Source organism: Mauremys reevesii, linkage group 19, assembly GCF_016161935.1.
Source record: "Mauremys reevesii isolate NIE-2019 linkage group 19, ASM1616193v1, whole genome shotgun sequence".
Lineage (NCBI taxonomy): Eukaryota > Metazoa > Chordata > Testudines > Geoemydidae > Mauremys > Mauremys reevesii.
This window is the reverse complement of record NC_052641.1, coordinates 10,587,840-10,605,445: the sequence shown is the minus strand read 5'-3', so window position 1 is coordinate 10,605,445 and position 17,606 is coordinate 10,587,840. Positions and strand designations below refer to the sequence as shown.

The window sequence follows — 17,606 nt, the reverse complement described above, 5'->3', positions numbered from 1 at the left end:
GCAATGAACTCCCATGCTAATTTAGCTTCAGGTTTAAGAGATATAATCAAAATGCATGCACATAAAGGGGCAGAGTTAAGGTTATCTGTGCTGCCTTTGCTTTCTCATTTTCTACTATTTGCAGGTTTGACCATGCAGCCATTAATGTTCTCATAATGGAATTTCTGAGTTTGTGTAAAGAAGAAAGGATTACATAATGTGGAGCTATTTTTGCACAGGTCCCTCTAATCCAAACTACTTGATAAATATTATGAGGTCTGCAGGAGGTAACCTCTCAACTGTGAACCGTTCAGAGCAGTGCAGCTTTTACCCTAGATGATAAAGAGTGTGTGAGACAGGACTCTGGCAGAGCCCTACCTCGTTTGGTGTGTGCCTTCACAGCAGAATATAGGCTGGATGCAATAAGGCTTAAGCGCCTCCTTAAAGTTAAGCACGTGCTTAAGTGGTTTGATGAATCAGGACCATGGAAGGTGGAGCCCAGTGGGATGTAACTGGCAAAGCAATGCCAGATTTCACAACACTCAAAGGTGCTTCTGCTCAGTGAGGGTGCTTTCCCTGCCAAATTTCAACCCCCTACCCAAGCTGTTTAAAGAATTGTAGCCCCCGTTCCCCCCAAAAAGTTTGTTGATGAAAGTGTTTTTCATTCTTAAATAGCTAATGTGTGTGTGTGTGTGTGTGTGTGTGTGTGTGTGTGTTTATTTATTAAATCACTATTGGGCAGAGACCAGGCCTGGAAAACATCAACCCAGAAAGTTAGAAACAACCGATAACCAGCAGCTGGAATGGAAACGATGAAGCAACCTTTTCTGCAGCTGTCACTGCCGCTGCAGTTATTCGTGACTGCAGTTCACAGTCTCTAGCTGGTGCTGGCTTGGCCAGGAGCTCTCTGAAGACGGCACTCTTGGCCAGGAGCAGCTTTCCATTGAAGTCAGCCTTTCATAATTTGTTAGGATCTCTTTCTTCCCCTTTGTATTTAATGTTCTGTGAATCTCCTCACCTGGCAGGGGGAGCTCTGACATCTTGCCACGCTGTCCCATGGTGGCCTAGTTAATTATTTGGCAGTGGGGGTTGATTCTCTGCTCATCAGCACAGCTAATAAGTTCTCTGGCAGCTGGCAAGCCTGGCAAGAAAGCTTGTGGACATGCATGTTCCAGCCGCATCTCCAACAGGCTTTGCCTTCATAGCATTGCACAGCATCCTCCATCGGCGCTGTTCATCTGGAGAGGCTGTTGGTGAATGTGAGGTGCCAGGGTCTGGCAGTCTAGCCACTATGTCACCTAGACCTGCTCTGAACAGGCTTAGAGGATGCGGTGATTGAAACTCCTCCAGCAGCTTGTCTATGCTGGTGCTTCAGCCATTATAGAGATGGACCTGTGAGGGTTACGGAAAGAAGGCCAATGTGGAGAAAGCCATTAGATGGTCTAATGTCACAGAGCAGGGGTTCCCATCCTCTCCCACACTGGGGTTTCCCACTCATTGAGCAATATGGAAGGGCAGGTTGTTTCATACCTCTGCCCATGACCTCTTCTGAGGCTCATGACCCCTAGGCTGGGAGTCCATACTGTAGAGAGAAGGAACAGAGGAAGGTGGGAAACTGTCCCCCTTACCACCTCCAGGGTTGGTCACCAAAGGAACTAGTCAGACAGCCTCGTGCTGTGATCTTGGTAAGTAAGGTTGCCAGTTTGGGTTGAAAATATTCCTGGAGGTTTCATCACCTGAAATAATCTTTCATTCCTGGAGACTCCGGGACAATATACAAAAATATGGAGATATACCTATCTCATAGAGCTGGAAGGGACCTTGAAAGGTTATTGAGTTGAGTCTAGTCCCCTGCCTTCACAGCAGGACCAAGTACTGTCCCTGACCATTTTTGTTTGTTTGTTCCTTCTTCTCTTCCCCCAGATTCCTAAATGGCCCCCTCAAGGATTGAACTCACAACTTTGAGTTTAACAGGCCAATGCTCAAACCACCGAGCCATCCCTCCCCCTGGATGGTTGGTGACCCTGCTTAGGTGGCTAGCCCATGCCGCTGCGGCTCCACTGCTGCTGTTAGCAAGTTAGCTCAGTGCTCGCTCGGGTATAGCTACATGGGTATACTGCAGCACAGACACACCCTGAGAGTTACACCGCTCTAGCTAGCCTTGTTCAAGTGACAGTGACCGTGTTGTGAAACAACCTGGGAGCCACGCAGTGTGATTGGGTTAGCAGCTGATGTATCCCCACGGCATTACTAGCTCCAGCGTTGACAGCGCTGGAGCCTCGAACGCCATCAGCCCCGTCTGGCTAGCTCAAGCTTAAAGCGTCCCTTAAGTTGAGCGAGAGAGAGTTTGTGTGTGGACAGGAGTCAGGTTAGAGGCAACACTCAGATTCCAGCTCGAGCTCTGCAGTGATGACAAGCCCTTAGTAGGGTCAGTGCGGAGCTTGGATGGGAGACCCTGCAGAGAATGGTGCTGGAGATATTGTAGGTGATTGTATAAACAGATAGTTAGGAGTTAATGCCTCTTTTACCTGCAAAGGGTTAAGAAGTTCACCTAGCCTAGCTGACACCTGACCAGAGGAACCAATGGGGGAACAAGATGTTTCAAAAGGAAGGAGGGAAGTTTCCTTTGTTTAGACAGTTTCAGTTTCAGCCGGAGTGAAAAAGATCAAGAAACCAGCCTCTTATCAGAGTAGTAAGTTTTAGAAAGGAATAAATAGGTTTATGTTTATTTTCTTTTGTGACTTGTCTTGGTGTCATTAAGGGAATTATCAAATTGGGTATTCTTGTGTGTGTTAAGATTTTTGCCCAGGGGAACTTCCTGTGTTTTCAATCTATTGTCTGTGAGATTAGCTGATATGCTGTCCCTCAGAGGTTGGTAAAAGAGGCATTAACCCCTAACTATCTGTTTATAACAGTGATGCTTTTCCCAGTGCCCTTAAATTGCGTCGGGGGGGTGCTGTGCTGGTGGAGGGTGCTGTCTTTCCAATGTGTTATAGACAGCAAAATTCTGACTATATGGCAGGGGACAGATTCCATGGCCCTTTTCTCAGACCAGGGCTGCTAACCCCAGTGCCTCGTCTGGATAATTAAAATCGGTCTAGTTAAATCCCCCTTGTGGTTTCCGTTGGATAGGACATTGTTCTTCCTTCTCCGTCCTCAACTCTTCTGTAGCATTGCTGTATGCTGTTAAACTGCTGCCTTATTCTACCCCAGGGGTGGCTGCCTTGCAGTGATGGGAGAAGCGTTTACTCCTTGTCTAGTTTCTGTGTTAATTTTAGTGTGTGAAGGCGGCATTTCCACCCAGTCTCGTGGCTTGTAACAGCACTGGCAGCAGCCCTGCTCTCCAATGCCAGTTTGTGGGTAACTCCTGAGCCCTGAGTGTAGCTCCCTTGGCAGACGGGGAAGAGACAGGCCCGTGACCCTGTCTCCCTCAGGACCAGCCAAAAGAGTTTGCAAGCCACACAGGGGACCCTGTGGTGAATCTTCCAAACGGATGTAGCAGGGGCATGTTCCCCGTGCCTGCCAGGGGGCAATGAGGGCGAGTGCACTGTAGGTCCCGAAGTGCCCCCTGGTGTCCGAGTAGGTTATTACAGCTCCAATACCGTCTGTAATGGAGGCCTGTAGCCAAAAGCCACAGCAGAGCTCTTACAGAAATTCTCTTTACAGAGCATCTTTCATGGGCCTCAAGCACTGCATGCCACAACAAGCTGGGTACGTGGAAGGAGCTCTTCTGTGTACAGTAATGCAGCCACCTCGGCGGTGGGAGCAGCAGCGCCGCTGGCTGATGGCGCTGTTACAGAAACTGAAGGATGCCGTATCCAACTGAAATCACACGGGACAGGGGGGCTGGATATGAGCCCGTGTGTGACCGGCGATAAAGCTCAGCTTGGACTGCAGGTCCCGCGTCTGGAGAGCGTGGGGCAGAGGGGAGATTGGTGCCTGCATACCTTGAGCCCCCAAGCCCGTTTCTGTTAGCGAGGCTCCCTGGATATGATAAAATGGGGGGAAGAACAAAGAGGACCGACAGAGGGGCCTGCAGGGCTGAATCCTGAGCTTCCAATGGCAGGACGGAGCGACGGGCTTTGACCCACCCATTTGACACTGCTCAGGATGTTGAGTTAACAGCTTGTTTCTCTGACAGTCCGCCGGCAACTAAAGAAAGATTCAGCAGAGGCCTGGCCAGATTCATTGTGGGAGGGAAGCGATAGTTGCCGTTAGAGGGGCAGAGCGAGCCTCATTGATCTCTTCACTGCCGATTCTCGGGGCTTTCTGCCGCACTGCTGTCATTCGGGGCTGATGGTGAAATTGCCATGGAGTTTGATGGCTATTGAGCACTGGACCGGGACGTGGGTTCTGGTCCTGGCTCTGGCACTGGCCTGCTGGCTGACCTTAGGCAAGTCACTTCCCCTCTCCGTGCCTCAGTTTCCCCATCTGTAAAATGGAGATAAATGCTCCTGAACTCCTTTGTAAAGTGCTTTGAGAGCTACTGGTGAAACGTGCCATGTAAGGGCTGGATTATAATGATGGTCAGGGCACATCCAGACCCATTTGGTGATGAAGCTGGATCTGTCATGTGCCTGGGGCGGGTGGCAGCGTGGGCTAGGGCTGCAGGTGTGTGAGGGAGGTATTCCTGGTGCTGTTCTCCCTGTCCAGGCCATGCTTCACTGGCAGTCGCTCCTGCTGCTGTCACTAATGCTGCCCCTAGAATGGCCTTAACTTGGCCTTCCAGCTGCTCTCTTGCAGAGCATGGAGCTGGCTGCTGGAGTCCAGCTGGGGCCTGTCCCCTCTGCAAGCGGCATTTCTAAATGGAGAGGAGGGAAGCCCAGCCTGCTCCATCCCCTTTCCCTGGAAGGAGACGGGGATTGCAGTGTGCCACCTCTGCTCTGGCCTCACCCAAGGAATGATCGTGCCAGGGGATGCCTGTCCTGGCGGCTTCCTCTTGCTCTAGCCTTGGAGAAAGGCCCTTTCCGTAGGTGTGGGGTGAGTCAGAAATCTCTGTCCCGGAGAAGGGGCCACAGGCTCCCAGAGCCAAGTCGGCCCTGTTCCTCGGCGTCATCAGCACCATGCACACAGCCAGCAAAGGGGAGAGGTGAGCCGGCCCTGCGTGTGCCCGAGATCCCCTCCGCGTGCCATAACAAAGAGCCTTATCCGAGCGTGATTGGAACCGCAGTGATCCGTTCACTGCGAGCACGGAAAGCGGCTGCCGCTCTCCATCCGGGTCCTATCGCTGTTGTTAAAGGCAGCTCACCCAGAAAAGAAGGGCATTGTGCCCTCCTTTGTGCAGGCAATGGAACGAACACTGGGGGCAGTCAGCCATGCTCTGTCTGGGAAGTGGGGGCACTGAAAGAGTCCTTCTGTGTGCTAAATAATGCTTGACCTTGGGCCACCAATTACAGCTGGGGCTTTCTCTCTCGGGGCACTCTTCCCCCCGTCCGTTCTTCAGGAGAGGCAGGCAGCCAGGGGGAAGCAAGAGACACTGTTAGGGGGCGGCTGTGCTGAAGATTCCCCCCCTGCCATGGAGATGCCTGTGGATGACACGTAGGAATTGGGTCTTGTCTCTTCTTGCTCCTGCACGTGGCGGGGGAAACGCAGCTGGACCTGCTGGGTCGGAGCTGGCATCAGATGGGAATTGAGAGCTGCGGGGACATGGCCTCTGCTATTTCCAGGAACGCTTTGCCGCTGGCTCATTGGCTGTGGAAAGTGCTTTGCCGGGGCAGATGCCTTCTCCCCTTCTGTCCATCCGTGCATGTTAAAGCCATTTCTTTTTGGATGTCCTCCCATGCCCAGCCTGGAGCTGACCCACAGAGCCAGGGACAGGCTGCGGGAGTAAGGGGTGGAAGCTTTGCCTCAAGCTGTCGCAAGGTCATTGGCTGGAATGGAGACCCCTGGGGAGAGAGAGAGAGAGAGTGTGTGAATGCAAATATATAATATGAAGCCATGCCTGGGGGGGGAGGGAAGGAGGGACTCCGGTTTCTTGGCATAGAGAGGGAAATTGGGACGAGATCTTGGAAAGGAGCCACAGGTCAGCAAGTGAGGTGGCACGCCTCAGCTGGAGTGCTGTGTCCAGGTGTGAGCACCACACTTTCCAAAAGATGCGAATAAACCGGAGAAAGCTCAGAGGAAAGCAACAAAAATGATGAGAGATTTGGAAAAGCGGACCTCTGAGGAAAGGTTGAAAGAACTGAGTGTGCTTAGTCTGGAGAGGAGAAGGCTGACGGGGGCCTGATAAGTCTTCAGATATGTAAAAGGTTGTTGTAACGAGGTCAGTGATCAATTGCTCTCCATGGCCACTGAAGGTAGGACAGGAAGTACTGGGCTTAAACTGCAGCGAGGGAGATTCAGGTTAGAGATGAGGGAAAGCTTTCTCACTGTCAGGGTAGTTAAGCACTGGAGCAGGTTACCTGGGAAGGCTGCAGAATCTCCATCATTGGAGATTTTTAACAGGTTAGACAAAACACCTGCCAGGGATGGTCTAGGTATGTTTTGTCCTGCCTCAGAGAAGGCAGAATGGATTAGATGGCCTCTTGAGGGCCCTTCCAGCCTTACATTGCTATCATTCGGTGATACATGTGAATCCGAATCTTCCCCTGCATCCCAACTCACATGGGCAAACTTAGGTGCTGTCTTTGCTAGAGAAACTTTGACTAATGTCACCACGTCACTGTAGTTCCACCAGTACAGAACCCCTAGTATAGAGACACCGCACCTGCTGAAAAAGGGGCTTACTGCAGGGTAGGTTACCCCCGTGCCGGCCCTACCTGAGATTGGTGCAGCACGTCTACACTGGGGAGAGGTGTTCCAGTGTGACTATCTGTGTGATTACAATGCGGTCAGTTTCTCCTTTAGGGCTTGTCTACACAACAGGCACAGCTGCAGCTATGATGCTGTAGCACCATCGTGCAGGTCAGGGATCTCAAACTCAAATCATCATGAGGACTAGTACGTTGGCCCGAGGGCCGCATCACTGACACCTTTTAATATAAAGATACAAAAAAACCCTACTCTGCCCCTGCCCCCACTCCATCCCTTCCATGAGGCCCTGCCCCTGCCCCGCCCCCTTCCAACCCCTTCCCCAAAGTCCCCACCCCAACTCCGCCCCCTCCCTGCCCCTATTCCAACCCCCTCCCCAAACCCCTTCCCCGGCCCCCCTCTTCTCCTCCTCCTCCCCTGAGCACGTGGCTCCCCGCTCCTCCCCCCTCCCTCCTGGAAACCGCTAAGCACCGCCAAACAGCTGTTTGGTGGCGGGAAGTGCCTGGAGGTGGGCAGAGGAGCGGGGACGCGGAGCGCTGGGGCAGTGCGGGAGGGGAGCTTGGCGGGCCGCAGCAAATAACTCCGAGGGCCACATGTGGCCCACGGGCTTCATGTTTGAGACCCCGATGTAGGTGTTTCCTGCATCAATAAAAGGGCATTTCCTCCCCTGTACTTAATCCACTTCCCCAAGCAGCGGTAGCTAGGACGGCAGAAGAATTCTTCCGTCGACCTAGCCGTGTCCGCACCAGGGGTGAGGTTGGCTTAACTTTGGCGGCTGGGGTGTGAATTTTTCATACCCCATAGCGGCATAGATAAGTCCATCTAAATTTTAAGTGTAGACCAAGGCTAAGAACAGGAGCTATCAGCAAAGAGTGGCCCAGCTATGATGCTCAGATACCAGAAGTGGAAAACACCGAGTGACATTGCTTTGTCCCCAGCTTTGAAATGACGAACGGCGAGAGAAAAAAATGACTGGGAAAGAAGATAGATTTTGGAGCCTTGTGTTTGGGTGTGTTTGGGGATTAAAGGAATCCCTACAGCAACATCACATCAGATCAGCTGCTCACCCTAACAGTATTATTCTGCTGCACTGGCGGGAGGGGGAAGACTTTTCGGAGTGAGGATTGTTGACAGATCTCTGCTTGGCGGCCTCTCCTGGGAAGGCTACTCTGGGAAAGGAGACAAACTGGAAGACCTGTAACAGGGCACGCAACCTAATAGTAAATTTGTGAGAGAAGAGTCGCTGGATTTTAAGGGATGGGGTAAAATAATTTTGCAACTTTAAATGTACAAAAGAGACCCCTCCCCCCCAAATCCCAGGTCTCATTGATCTAGAGTCTGGGGCATGGGATATTTTTATTCCTGCATGTGTGTAGGAATAAACACAACATGTGGGGGTTATGGTCCCTTGCCCTGAGCGTGTGCTTTGTAATGGATGCAGTTCCTTTTAGGGCATCGTAACAGGGTGCTCGGCCTCTTTAGGGGCCAGGACCGTGTTGAGAACCAGTTGGGACCTGGTAGTTTGCGAGTGGTCGCGTGATTGCCAGATGAGCACCTGAGTCCTATAAAAGCCGAAAGAGCTCGGTTGAGGGCAGAGTTGCAGCAAGCAGGTTGGTTTCTGTTGCAGCTGTGGAGCCAGGGGATGGGCCCCCAGACAGATGGCCTCAGGGAGACCTGGGAAGAGCTGTCAGGAGGAGGGAGGCTCAGGGGAAGGAACAGGCTTGATGTGGAGTTTGTGTTACCGGTTTTATTTGGAAGAGGTAAAGCTTGAAGCCCTGAGAGCAAGGGCCTGAACGGACTCTGGCAGGGGCAGGAACCCACCCTGGGCTGGGGAGACGGGTCAGCAGCCGACATGCTCTTCCTTGTCAATTCTAAAATCTCTCCTGCCAGTAAAGAAAAGAGAGACTATTTTGCACTAAAAGAGAAGGTCACCATCTCCTGTTACTGCTTCTCTCCACTCCCAGGGACTCGCCTGTTCCTGACAAGGTGTCACTTTTCTCCTTGCCACTGTCCTCTTCCACCTTTCCAGCGCTGCCAGCCTCAGGGAGAGCTGCCATGCCCCCAGCTTCCCTAAATAGCCAATAGAGGTCATTGCTGCAGCTGCACAAAGTGGGCCAGAGCTGCAGGCTCCATCCCTGCAGCACACGCCTGCAGAGGTGTCCAGGGGCTCGAGGCACTGGATCTCAGTCCCCGTGGGAGAGTGGCTCATTATTACCCTGCTGTGCTGGCTCCTTTTTGCATAGATGCACTTTCACGTGAGCCATCGCAATCCTCCCGAGCCAGCCTTCCATGGGAATTAAAAGCACTCGCAGGTGTGTCTCTCCAGTCTTCCCAGGCATGCTGGCGGAGGCAAAGTGGGCATCTCCTCAAGCTGAAGTCAGCAGAGAGACTTCAGCGTGACCTAGAATTGGTCACTGACACGCAACGCGGGACCGTCTGGGGTAGAGTTTTCTGAAGTTGGGGAATGGGCACAGGCGCTGCAGCCTGAGCACAGAAAAAAGGGTTTCAAGGATTCTGAATGAGCCCATCGCCGTATCTAGGCCCCGTTGACAGCCCAGCCAGTTTGAGAGACAGTGTGGTCCAGGGGAGAGGACATCAGACCTGGGTTCTACTCCTCTCTTTGCCGTTGACCTGGTAGGTGACCGTAGATAAGTCACATCTCTCTGTGCCACTGTTTCCCCTCCTACCCTTTGTTCCTCTTGGCGGTTTAGATTTTAAGCTCATCAGGCTGGGAAAGTGCTTTGCCGCCTTGGCCCCAGGCAGGCGTTGCTCCAGTCCGGTGGACTGGTGAACCGGTCATGGGCTTGCTCACATCTCTTGGTCTGCCCTCTTTTTCTATATCCCCGTTACTCAGGCCAGGGAATCTCTGACATCAGTCAGTCCCCCGTGGCTGAGATTCGGGGCTCTGAGAACTTAACCGATCGGACCTGGGCCTCTTAGCTGCTGATTTTCCTGCGCTGTGGTGTGCATTGCCAACTGGGAACGAGGAGAGAACATGTAGAACCCAAGGCTGATCCTTCCCGCCTAATATAAACCCACAAGTGGCCGTTCAGAAATAGCTGGGGCTGAGCATCAGCACAGGGTAGCGGGAAGGAGAAAACAAAGGAGTGCGATATCATTCCTGATGTTATGATTTGTGTCCATTTATTCTTTTGCATAGAGACCGTCTGGTTCCTGTCCTCGCTTACAGACAGCCCCCCCAACCTAAAGCAAATACTCCCCAGCAACCACATACCACAGAACAAAAACACTAACCCAGGAACCAATCCCTGCAACAAAGCCCGATGCCAACTCTGTCCACACATCTATTCAAGCGACACCATCATAGGACCTAATCACATCAGCCATGCTATCAGGGGCTTGTTCACCTGCACATCTACCAACGTGATATATGCCATCATGTGCCAGCAATGCCCCTCTGCCATGTACATTGGCCAAACTGGACAGTCTCTATGCAAAGAATAAATGGATACAAATCTGACATCAGGAATCATAACATTCAAAAACCAGTAGGAGAACATTTCCACCTCTCTGGCCACTCAGTAACAGTTTTAAAGGTGGCAATTTTGCAACAGAAAAGCTTCAAAAACAGACTCCAATGAGAAACTGCTGAACTTGAATTAATATGCAAACTAGGTACCATCAATTTAGGTTTGAATAGAGACTGGGAATGGCTGAGCCATTACACACATTGAATCTATTTCCCCATGTTAAGTATCCTCGCACCTCTTGTCAAACTGTCTGTAATGGGCCATCTTGATTATCACTACAAAAGTTTTTTCTCTTAATTAATTAGCCTCTTTGAGTTGGTAGGACAACTCCCACCTTTTCATGTTCTCTGTATGTGTATATATACACCTCTACCTCGATATAACGTGACCCGATATAACACAAATTCAGCTATAACGTGGTAAAGCAGCGCTCCGGGGGAGCAGGGCTGCACGCTCCGGTGGATCAAAGCAAGTTCAATATAACGCGGTTTCACCTATAACGTGGCAAGATTGTTTGGCTCCCAAGGACAGCGTTATATCGAGGTAGAGGTGTATCTCCTTACTATATGTTCCATTCTATGCATCTGATGAAGTGGGCTACAGCCCACAAAAATTTATGCTCAGATAAATTTGTTAGTCTCTAAGGTGCCACAAGTCCTCCTGTTCTTTTTATTGAGTTGATTGATGATCTTGAGTTCTCATTATGCAAAATCTGGCACCTCCAGCTGAGTTTTTCTGAACAGCTTGTTTGTACCTGAAGAGCAAAGAACACAGTTTCTCTCAGAAGGGAAAGTTGAGGTACAGGTCACTCCCTGCCCCCATGGGGAATGAATCTAAAGCAAATTTTTGCCAGTCTCCTTTGATCAGCTCTGCTCACAACACACCTGCAAGGGAGGAGTTATCTCAGCTTTACAGATGGAGGAGATGAGTCACAAACTGTTCTTCAAAGGTATTTTGGTGTCTAAAGATGCAGCTAGTGAGTCAATGGGAGTTAGGCACTAACTGGCTTGGGCCAGTTTACAAATCCCACTAAGTACCTGTCCACATCTTCAGGCACCTAACTACCTTTGGAACTCCACCCTGGAGAGGTTAGTGGTCTGATTGCCAAGAATTCAGTGCTGGCAGCTCCTACTGTTGTGACACTGAGAGTTTAAAACCCAGCGTGCTCGTCTCTTTTGAAAATCTGAACACACATGGCTTCTCAGGCCTGGCAGCAAGCCAGATGGATAGACGGCGGAGGCCTGATTCCCATCCCTGAGTCTCTCTCATCTCTGCGCTCTGAAATGAGTTTAATATCTGGATGGGAAGGGAAGCTGGTGGTGTCGCTTGCTGTTTTACTTTACTGAAATAAACCTTTCGGGAAACCCTCAAGCACAACCTTCAGCTGTTGGAATTGTGGGAATGGAGTCAATAAACTCAGTGTTTCTGCAGGGTGTTGCAAATAGTTATCAAACTGAAAGACAAAATAAACCCTTTAATAAACCCTTTAATCCAAGGCACCCCCACAGCTGCCTTGGTGCCGACCCTTAGAATACAGGTCTGTTCCAGCCCTATGGATCCATAGAGGACTCCGCAGTGGGTGCACTCAGGCCTACAGCTCTAGTAATTCCAGGGGCAGGGGCTGAAGATGGAGAATGGGCCGACATCCCTGTGTCCCCACAGCTCTGCTTTGCAAGCACTTCAAGATGCCTCTCATTTGCAGAACACATATTTGTTATGTAATAAGCGTCAGGAATTAATGATCCACACAGCAACTGAGAAAACTTGCATGCTAAGCACTCTTGGAAAAAATAACTGCTTTTCGATCGATGGTATACGAGAAGAAAACCCCATCCACCGCATCCTAGGGCAGGCGCACTCGGCCTTGGTGTCAACTCCTGCAGGAGATGATACAGCCAGCCCTCTGCCCCAAGTCCCTTTCCCTTTGGAGAGGTGGTGCTTCCACCGCTCCTTATGAATCATGAGTTTAGCAGCTTCTGGCAGATCATAAATCAGTACTCTAGAGTCACCAGGACAAATCCCAGGATGTTTAATCTTTAATATTAGACGTGTTTAAAGCGGTGAATATTTCATGAAGGTGCCGTTGCATTTTAGCACATCATTAGCTGTCTGCTTCCTCCCCGCCCTCCTTTGCAGAGTGTTCTCTTCACAATCTGCGAGCTGAACCCCCGTTTCCTTCCCTCTGCAAATAAAGCGCTTACTTCAATCCCCTTGAGAGATTTTGAGGTCTTTCATAGGGCCCAAAGAAAGCCTGGGTATTTTGTCAGTCTGTGTTAACTCTGTCTGGGGCATCCACACCCTACCCTGCCACAACACCTTTCCTTCATTCTGGCCATAGCGGGGTGTGGGCAGAGAGAACTCCAGGGAAGGGTTTGCTTTGAACAATTCCCTCCCACCCTGCTCCCCCCACTCTGCCTGTGTTTAAGACTTAGTCTGATGCTCTGTCAAGTGAAGACAGGAGCTTAAGGGGAAACGAAAGGGACAGGGTCGGGGAAAAAGAAATCAACAAAAGCTTTTAACAGCGACTATATGTGCAAATCCAATTAATCTTTTATTCTGCCATCTCTCGCTCCGGGATATGTATTTCTACCAAACAAAGAATCAATCTGGGCCAAGTATAGTTAGGTCTCTGGTGTGGAAAAATCATGACGCCTCCACTAATGCTGCCAGGAGGGGAGAATCAGAGAATGAGGCCTTCAGTATGAGGTAAGGAGGCAGAGAGGGCTTGGAAGAAGGGAGAGGCAGAATAGGGCAGTGGATCAAAAAAGAGTGTTGCTACCATCATATACCCTTCGTGAGAGGTGGAAAACGGGGCAAGAACCAGGACCGCTGGCTCCATTGGTGCGTCCACGACGGGCCTGAAGCCTTGCGGTGAGAGAAGGACTTCAAAAGAGTTTACAGTAGAAACATGCCATGGTCCAGGAGATGGAGAGAGGTGGTTCAGGATTGCTGCTTGCCAGGAGGGGCTGGTGATGAGATAAGAGGCACCTTGTCCTGGTGTAAATCCAGCCCAGATCAGGAGGGGACTAGAGGCCATTTCCACCTGTAGGGTGGGATGCTGTTCTTTATTGTGAACTGAATTGGTCACCAAACAGCCCCTTGCGCACAGATTCGTGACCCTAATTGGCATCCAGTTGCAACCCGCTGAAAGGGCCAAGAATGTCACAGGGGATGGGACTTCCCTGGGGAAGAGGTGTTGCCTGTTTAAGGGACTGGGACTTGACCCATCGGGAGGAGTATTTCATTCCGCTTTGCTCCATGGGCTTGAGCCGCACCCTGAGCGCCTGACTGCTGCCGTGGTGAAAGCCAGCAAGCCCCTGCTGTCCCAAACATGCCGGTAGCAAGGAGGAGATGCAAGACATGAGCTTGCAAGGTTCTGAGCACCCTCAGTTTCCAGTGACTTCAGTGTCAGCTGAGGATGCTCAGTGCCTTGCAGGATTGGGCCTCGGGTGCTGCTGATTGCATGAGCTGTGTCTTCTGCAGAATGATCAGGATCAACCCCTATCACCAGCTGTTCTGTCTCCCCCCTCTCTTTTGTTATATGCTCAGCTGCATTGTGCTGGAGCTCCAGGTGAAGCAGGAACTGACAGGAGGACACTCTTTGGGGGAGCTAGCCGAGACCAGAGATGTTGCAGGGGGTCTCTCTCTCCCATGCTCGTCACCCTAGCATCTAGGTAGATACCAAAGGGCTCTTGGATCCAGGGAGGGGCGTGGATGGAAGTGATGGGGCAAGGAACGCTAGAACTGACAGCTGTGGATGAACAGGGAGAGGAATGGTGGTGTGGGAGAGCCACATACAGTGACTCCTCATGCATTCTCTGCAGACAGAGGTTGAATCTCTCTCCTTTCCCTTTTAGGTGAGTGCAGCTGTCATGAAGGCTACGCCCCTGACCCAGTGCATCGGCATCTGTGCGTGCGCAGTGACTGGGGGCACAGTGAAGGGTGAGTGGTGCTGGTAAGCTGGGCACTCATCCCCAGAGTGTTCCCATGGGTCCAGGCTGGCATGTCACCCTACCCGATGGTCCACGGTGACATCTCTTCCTCAGTTTCCCCAATGGCCTTTTAGTGAGTTCAGTGAGGTTTTCACGTAGTGAATTAGAACAATCTAATTCATTGAACTAAAGGCCGAATGTGGCAGGCAAGCAAGCCTTCTGCCCAGCGTCCTAGCTGGGGGAGCGACAAATATCTGCCCGAACTGAGTCTATTTGCCTTCTACGTCTGGGCTCCTACCCGTGAGGCCCTCTCAAATCGAGGCCCTCTTCTGGGGAAGGGTTCCTTCTCTGGGCTCAGAGGGCCCACAGAACTTCAGCCACTGCAACTCTTCTCTGGATCTGGATTGCCTACTGCTGTCTGGTAAGGTCCTTTCACTGGGACCAGCTCTCCAGAGGGACTTGTCACTGTTGGCACCTGCCTTTTGAAACACATTCCCTCCAGGAGTGCCTTTCCTCAGTCCCCTTTCCTGGGGAGTTCCCCTGAGAAGTCCCTCTCCTCCAGAGCTTCTGGAACCTTCTGACTGAACCCTCCTAACTCTTTATTAAGCCCGGGTGTTCCTTAGCTAATTAACTGCTGCCTGGCCACCTATGCAATTAACGACTCATGGGTGGATCTGGCTCGGTTCGTTCTCTTTAGCAGAGCCTGTCACAGCTAGTCTGGCCCTGTCAGTGGGTCAGGCACCCTGTGACGGGTGCTATGAGCCATTAATGTCAGGATGGGGAGAACAGAGCGTTACCTTTCTCCCAGATCCCCTTGCTTGTCTACCAATTCCTGATGTGTCTAGTTGGCGGTAGACACACCCGTTGGCATCACTAGGTGAGCTTGTCCCTGGGTGTTTACCTCTCCTTGCTGGTTGACATGCTGTGCTCTCTTTTCCTCTCTGTCTCTCAGGCCTTGGCCCTACACAACGCTGGAACGGGGCTACGACTTGGTCACAGGAGAGCAAGCGCCAGAGAAGATACTCAGGTGAGCTGAGTGACTAGACAGTCAGTCTGTTGGGAGGCAGAGCACCTGGCTGCCAGGACACATTGGGTCTGTTTGGGGACTGCTCCAACAGGCTTTGCAGTGACTAGCTCCTGCTGCCATCTTGTTCTTCTGCCTGTGCTGCACTGGCTCCACTTGTAGTCAATGAGTTTGGAAGACCTGCTCAACTCCTTAAGGAGAGGGAAGGGTTTCACCCTCCAGTCACCATCCCCTTTGGCATGCACCTGGGTCAGGAAGCAACCGAGGAAGTGTGAGCTTCCCAGTGATCCACTCTGTCCTCCAGATTCATAGGGGCCGGTTCGCCCACTTGTGCTCAGGCTGCCCTTCTCCCTGCTCTCACCTGTTCTGGCGCCGTTCCCCAGCGTTGGCTTTCTGGAACAAGATCCCAAACAGGCTCCATAATCCACCCCACTATACCATCGAACCAGCCTCCAGATGTTCAAACACTGAAGAGAGACCTAGCGCTTACCTTGTATTTCATGTGCTTATGCTACATTCTTGCCTCTCTCTCAGGTCCACGTATAGTTTGGGTCAGGGCCTCTGGCTACCGGTCAGTAAGAGCTTTGTGGTGCCACCTGTGGAGCTTTCCATCAATCCTCTTGCCAGCTGCAAGACAGACGTCCTGGTGACGGAAGACCCGGCAGACGTCAGGTAGGGGGCCAAACTGTCTTGCTGAGATGACTCTCAAAGCTCCTGGTAAGAAGCCAAGGTGCAGTACCCCTCTGGTGAGTTATCTTCCCATCTCCAGACGGGACTGTCTCTTGGGCTGAGTGCGGCTTTGAATACTTCAAAAAGGATTTTTCCCAGCATGGTGCGTGGGTGGGGATTGATAATGAACCTGTTTTGCTCTTGGGTGTTCACCCAGCAATTGGCAGTCCTGCACACAAGTCAGTTTCTTGAGGGAAAATGTGTTTTCTATGCCCGTGTCTTCTCCAAAAATCTCTGTACATGCTTGAGTCAGTAGAGAGCCACCTTCATTGTAGGTGAGACGCAGAGTGAGAAGAGGCCTACAAGGACGCTATACACGGTTGTTTAGTTCTTAGGGCTGGCCTACACACACAATTGTTCAGATTTGAACTAAAGGTGTGTTTTTAATCCATGCAGCTAGACTGATGCAAATGCTGGATGGATTCTCTTAAACCTGGCTGATGCTGGCGTATCTTACATCAAAGCATTCACCAGTTGCAAGCTAAATAAGAATAAGGGGTCAGGGATGTCAGGAGCTCAAGTGGCTACTGAGAATCACATGCTGTTATATGACTGTGACAAGCACAAGTGGGCAATGGTCTTTGCAAGGTGGGGAGTGGAGGGGAGAGATTGCTTGCTTGACTTGGCAAATGGATTATTCATCTTTCAGAAATGCTTAGAGAAATACCAGCAGTTCTCCTGGGTATTAAAGCATTAGGCACTGGCTCCAGGCGGAGATGGAGGGTGGGCAGACATGTACTCAAACTCAGGCATGCATGCAGCCTCCAACACTTGACTGTGGAGCCCAGGATGGGTCAAAGCTGGTCCCTAGTGAACAGAGCCCACCTTGCCTGATCTTGTTTTTATGCATTTTTCTCCTATGCTTCTTTGTAAACTTGGTGGATTTTGTTTGGCTTCCTTGGCATGGCTCACTCTGTTCCCCAGACTTTGGTTGGTTGATACTGGTCTAGTTCAGAAGCTGGATGTAAGGGCACCTCTGCTGGGTGAAGGAGAAGTGTACTGAGTGTGGGCTGGGAAGCAGTGGTGTTCTGTGGTTATAAGTGTTATCTTGGGCAAGTCACTTATTCACCGTGTGTCAGAGGGAAAGTCAAGTATAGGACAGGGCCTCAGAGACTGCCCCTGATGGAGCTGTGATGGCTGTCAGCTGAACGAGGTTAACCCGGGTGCAGGGCACTTCTCACCTCACCTCGTACATGAAAGTTTAGCTATGCTGCCCTCCTAGATATGGAAGTGTGAGCTCCCCTTCTTATACCCCTACCCCCAACCACCATGAGTCTCCCAAATCAATCCATGATTGAGAATCAGCTAGTCTGGTTCTACTGAGACCTCAGGCTCTTTTATTCTTGAAAGACTTTCCTCATGAACGTGAGACCTCACTTCTTTACCCCACGTATCCTCCTTGGTCGTGCAACTCTGTCTTCGAACATCCATCCATCCATCCACTCACTCCACAAGGGTGATGATCAGATGTGCGTCCTCTCTTCCTTCACCCACAAGCTAGGCACAAACCCAGCCTTACTTAGGAGAGCAGTGTTGTCTAGTGGGCTGAGCAACCAACTGGGAGTCAGTACTCCTGGGTTCCATGGTTTTATCACAATGCTCCTGCCCTTTCCTTTCTGCCAACTAGCTCATTTCTCCAATAGTCTTCTTCACGCCTTCTTTTCCTTTGCTTCCCAGGTATCTGGCTGGTAGGTCTCACCC

At 51.1% G+C, this 17,606-nt stretch overlaps 1 protein-coding gene across 7 annotated transcripts in view; it reads left to right on the top strand.

Annotated features, from left to right (window-relative positions):
• ASTN2 (astrotactin 2) overlaps nt 1–17,606 on the top strand; it is a 622,345-nt gene that overhangs the window by 252,481 nt on the left and 352,258 nt on the right. For all 7 annotated transcript variants that reach the window (XM_039506369.1, XM_039506367.1, XM_039506370.1 and 4 more), the window contains 3 exons: nt 14,078–14,162; nt 15,105–15,179; nt 15,711–15,848. In XM_039506369.1, the coding sequence (XP_039362303.1) occupies nt 14,078–14,162; nt 15,105–15,179; nt 15,711–15,848 (298 nt within the window). The remainder of the gene's footprint in view (nt 1–14,077; nt 14,163–15,104; nt 15,180–15,710; nt 15,849–17,606) is intronic.